Below are 5,386 nucleotides of genomic sequence, written 5' to 3'. Positions count from 1 at the left end.
TGGGCATCTCATCTCATAATTATATTGACTCTGCATCTATCCATGCTAAATTATCCTCTGCATCCTCTCCACTGAGTTTCCACACTCACACCTCTCTCATCTGCTCCCTTCCACTCCCTTCACCTGTGGCCCCTCCAACGCGAATCACTTCGACTCTGGCCACCCTATCCTTTCTTTCGTCTCAGTCCTCCCCCCGCTACTCCCTCCGTCCCCGTCTGAAGGACAGAGGACCGGATGCTGTTGGACTTGACCTGGCTAGCATGCCCATGTCCCTCAAGAATTCCCGTGGCAGACCCTCTCGCATCACCAAGGCAAGGCACACTGCTGATGAAGAAGTTGCCCTCGGGCGACAACAGACTATTTTCAGGGCCCTTAGAGCGAAGGATGGCCCATCCCCCTTCCCCTCATGAAGTTTCTCTCCTTCAACTGCCGGGGGTTTGCTAGTTTAGCCAAAAAACTAGCGCTTAAGAGATTGCTCTTATCATCTCAGATGGATTTTATATTTCTTCAAGAAACTCTCTGTCAAGCCGAACCCCTCATCCATACTCTCTCTGCCTGGCTCCCTTCCTGGACCTTCCATGCACTGGATGCGTCCGGACGATCAGGGGGCTTGGCCATTGGGGTAAATAACAGAGTTGCGGAGATCAAGAATATATTTGGAGGAAGAGGTTTTATTGGACTTGACATTAGTGCTCATTCTGCTGTAAGAGACATTCGGATTATCAATGTCTATGGCCCTTGTGCTGACCGTGCCAACTATTGGCGGTCCTTACTTGAATCCGAACTCTTCCAAGCAGACAACATTATACTTGGAGGGGATCTCAACTTCTCACTCGGATTTAGCGAGTCATGGGGGCACTCTGCCCAGGTCGATACCCTAACAGATACTATATCCAGCCTTCTAGAGGATCATCACTGGGTGGATATACCGTCTGCTAGGCTTCAATTTACATGGTCAAATAACAGAAGCGGAGATCAAAGCCTTGCAAGGAGACTCGACAGATTTCTTATCAAGGAATCTTTGGTTAATGACCTCCCCAGAGTTCGTCAATGGGTTGGATCGGGAGGCATCTCAGATCATCGGCCTATCTTCTTAGAAGCTGAAGACTTTTCCCATAAGATCAAGAGCCCTTACAAATTTAATGCCTCTTGGCTACAAGATCCCTCTTACATTCAATTGGTACATAATTTCTGGCAATCCAATGTCATCAGAGAAGGAGAGGACATCTCAGTGGGCTTTGTAAGGAAACTTACAGAACTCAAACAGATCACCAAGAACTGGGCACATCAAAAGCGCATTCAAGATAATCAGACATTAAAAGAGGCTGAAAGGGTCATTGCCGAATTTGAAGAATCATCAAATGGGACTTTCCTCTCCCCTGAAAGCAAGGAGAATTACACCTCTCTTATTACAAAACGCTCCCAAATACTGAAGGAAAGGGAAGAAAGCTGGAGACTTAGGAGCAGAGCTATTTGGCTCACTGAAGGGGATGCTAATACTAAATTCTATCACAAGTTTGCAAATGGCCGCAAAGTAATAAATACTATCTGGGAGTTAAAGAACGATCAAGGGAATACTGTCTCCTCTCAGCGGAACCTGGCCAGACTGGCCACAGAGCACTTTAGAGGCATTTATAAGGCTCCTGTAGAAGCCAATATCTTGGAAATCATGAGAGTGGCCGAGCTTTTCCCTAGATACATTGAACAGGAAGATGCTGAGGAACTACAGAAGGAAGTGACCATGGCAGAATTGGAGGCTACACTGAAATGGTTCAAAAAAGATAAAAGCCCTGGACCTGATGGATGGACCATTGAATTTTACCTCGCGTTCTTTGATCTTTTGGGTAATGACCTTCTGGAGATAGTTGAAGACAGCAGAAGAAGAGGTCGAATATCCTCAGCCATTAAATCCACCTTCATAGCTCTCATCCCCAAATCAAATGCCCCGAGCACTTTCGATGACTTCCGTCCTATATCACTCTGCAACTGCCTCTACAAGATTATAGCCAAGACCATTGCTAATCGCCTCAAGCCTATTCTATCGCATCATATATCCGCTGAACAATTTGCTTTCCTTCACCATAGACAGATCCACGAGGCCATTGCCACTGCCCAAGAACTCATGCACACCTTGCAGATCAAAAAACAAAAAGGAATGATCCTTAAGGTGGATTTGTCCAAGGCATTTGACAGGACTAACTGGTTATACTTAAGGCTGCTGCTCACTCACCTGGGTTTCCCCTATGACTTCATCAAATGGACCATGAGCTGCATCACTGATGTATCCTACAGTGTATTACTTAATGGGGAAGCTACCTCGTTCTTCACTTCAGAGAGAGGTCTCAGACAGGGATGTCCACTCTCTCCTCTGCTGTTTTTACTCATTATGGAAGGTTTGAGTAGAGTTATCTCATCTGCACGTGACAGACATCAATTATCTGGTATTAAACTTGCGGATAATTTTTACCTCACTCATCTATTATTTGTTGATGATATCCTAATATTTTTGAATGGCAGTATTGGAGACTCCACTACCCTCCATAACTCCATTCTTCTCTTTCAGCAAGCTACAGGTATGAAGATTAATGACAATAAATCCACCATCACTACTATTGGCTGCTCTATACATGAAACAACTTATGCTATTCAGCGATTCCCTTTTATCAACTTGACCTTGTCGGAAGGTATAAAGTATCTTGGTTTCAGACTGAAACCTAATGGATACAGAATTGCTGACTGGTTATGGCTTATAGCCAAGGTGGAAAAGAGACTTCAAGTATGGTATCACCGATACCTCTCCCGAGCTGGCAGACTGATACTCATTAAAGCAGTGATTGAAGCCACGCCAGTTTACTGGATGGCTCTCACATGGATTCCTAAGGGCATACTGAACAGGTTACAACATATTTGCAGCAGATTTCTATGGAAGGGACATCAGCCAGGCAGAATTTTTGCCTGGGTAAAATGGGACACCGTTGCTAAACCCAAACGCTGGGGGGGATGGGGTATCAAAAGGCTCGACCTTTTCTCCAGGGCACTGGCTGCCAAACTTGGATGGCAGCTCCTTACCACTGATGGACTTTGGACTCGGGTAGCATATACAAAGTATATCAAACCCCTGAATGTGTTGGATTGGATTTGCAGTCATCATGGAACAAATCATCACATATCCATCATATGGAAAGCTGTCATCGGTACCTTACCTTTGTTACGAGAGGGATTAACTTGGCGCATTAAGGCAGGTAATGCGGTCCGAATAGGTCTGGACCCATGGGTCGGATGTGGAAACACTCATAGACTATCAGCTGGCCTCATTGGACATCTTAATGACAGAGGTATCATCAACATCATGCATATCGGCGACCAAGCAAACTCCTCCTTTCTCCATCAGGCCTGGACCAGCGCGCAAGCATTAGATATTCCGGCTCAGTGGCATAATGAATGGACAGAGTACACGGACGCGCTCACACAAGCACATATCAGGCTCACTGAAGGACCTGATGAAATCATTTGGGCCTTTGCTAAACATGGAGCATATGTCCCGAAGCTTGGCTATCTAAAACTCATGGAGCCACACAAACCTCAAATTATCCACCCCTCATGGAAAGCATTATGGAAGCTCAAATCAGCCCCTCGCACTCGATTGCTTATGTGGAACATTCTGTTTGATAAAGTACCAACGGGCACTAATCTTATGAAGAGATCCTTCCACGGACCGTTCCGCTGCCATCTCTGTCATGAGGAGGAAGAAAGCACTGTACACCTATTCTTGAACTGCAGCATTACTTTACAATTTTGGCATGCCCTCATTACTCACCTCCCGCAATTGAAAAATTGGCATGGCAATAACTTAATGGATGCATGGGAGAACTGGAATCATGATCACTCGGGGAAATCCATCAATATCCCGCTGCTTGCTTGCTGGGCAGTTTGGATTGCCCGGAATCAGGCTATCTTTAATCTTAGAGCCCCCCATTGGCCCACAATCCTTCACCATACTATTGCAGATTATAACATGATACCAGATGACGAAACCTCAGGCCCTGTTCGCATCATTAGACAAGTGGATATTGACAAGTCCAAACCATGGGCTTTTTTTGATGGCTCGGCACAAGAAGTGGGCTGTGGAGGAGGAGCAATTCTATATCTCAACGAATCACACTGCTATAAAATTCAAATTAACTTAGGCAGAGGCACAAATAACTATGCTGAACTGTGCACTGCCAAGCATATCATATACTTTGCCATACAAAAACAATGCAGACATCTCCAGCTGTTTGGAGACTCTAAAATAGTTTGCAATTGGCTGACTGATGCATCTCATTGTCATGCATTTACGTTGAGACATATATTAGATGAGGCAAAGAGACTGACTACTTCCTTTGAATCATTTGTTTGTCGTCACATCTACAGGGAACAAAACACCATCGCTGATCAACTCTCCAAAGAGGCAGCGCACAGACAAGGAGATAATTGGCTGATACAGGAGGAAATCGAAGGGTCCTACTATCAGCATTATCACCGACCCTTTGATGATCAGATGGATGATGGGCTATAAAAGCCCACTACAGACTTTTTCTTGTTTTTTGTTGTCAATAGCCTGTATATATTTCTCTATGTCTAGTACAATACAACACTTTTACTTTTGATATAACAGCATATATATGGCTCTCTGCGTAGAGCAATGGCCTCATTTTTTGAACACTGCTAGTGTATAGTTTTGGACTGCTCCCTGCGTGGAGACAACCTGCTTTATTTTTGATTATCTAGTTTAGCAGACTATGAACTTGACAGGCACTGCTGCCTCTATATGAATGCTTCGGCATATACAAAATGTAATTTCTTAACTTTAATAGAAATTACGACTTTTTCCCAGGGGAAAAAAACAACAGGGCCTTTAGAGGAACATGCACCTCAAACTCAGACAGAAGTATCATAAGAAGAGCTGCATATAATAAAGATTTTGCAGAGAATGAAGAGGGGAAACCCTAGAAGAAAGAAAGTCAGCCCAAGTAAAGAAGAATTCTCACAAACTAAGACCCCTCCTCTAGAATAAAAATCAGAGAATAAAAGGAGGAAAGTACATAAAATACAAACCCTAGGATTGAGGAGGAGCACAAGGTTGAGCACGATCCCACAAACAACCTCAAAAACTACAGAATACATTAATCTTGAGGAAAATGAGCCAAATGAAAATGAGCCAACAGAGAATACTCCAATAGAAGATGATCCAATAGAGAACGAGCCAATAGGGCATGAGCCAATTGAAAGCCCTGGAAATTCTCCAAAAGGGTCACCAAGATCATCACCACAACCTTATAGCTCACCTCTAAGAATCCTAGTGCATAGTCCAGGTATTGACCCCATTCAACAAGAAATCTATGAC

At 44.2% G+C, this 5,386-nt stretch overlaps 1 protein-coding gene across 1 annotated transcript; it reads left to right on the top strand.

Moving 5' to 3' along the window:
• The first annotated feature begins 490 nt into the window (after positions 1-490).
• On the top strand, positions 491-4,558 carry LOC149257173 (uncharacterized). The gene is made up of 2 exons (XM_089458915.1): positions 491-1,770; positions 2,518-4,558. The coding sequence occupies exons 1-2, from the start codon at positions 491-493 to the stop codon at positions 4,556-4,558; spliced, it is 3,321 nt and encodes a 1,106-aa protein (XP_089315041.1).
• Positions 4,559-5,386: the final 828 nt, after the last annotated feature.

The sequence above is a fragment of the Pinus tabuliformis genome, chromosome 6 (genome assembly GCF_031772625.1).
Source record: "Pinus tabuliformis cultivar Carrire ecotype Pingquan chromosome 6, CPIR1, whole genome shotgun sequence".
In the NCBI taxonomy this organism is placed as follows: domain Eukaryota; kingdom Viridiplantae; phylum Streptophyta; class Pinopsida; order Pinales; family Pinaceae; genus Pinus; species Pinus tabuliformis.
The sequence above is the reverse complement of the archived record's forward strand: the minus strand, read 5'-3'. Positions and strand labels throughout refer to the sequence as shown.

What these genes read in the sequence shown, in the direction of transcription:
- LOC149257173 (XM_089458915.1), top strand. Translation starts at nt 491, where the DNA reads ATGGATTTTATATTTCTTCAAGAAACTCTCTGTCAAGCCGAACCCCTC. An exon ending in TTGGAGGCTACACTGAAATG is followed by an intron (nt 1,771 to 2,517) that starts GTTCAAAAAAGA and finishes TTTGAATGGCAG; the next exon opens with TATTGGAGACTCCACTACCC.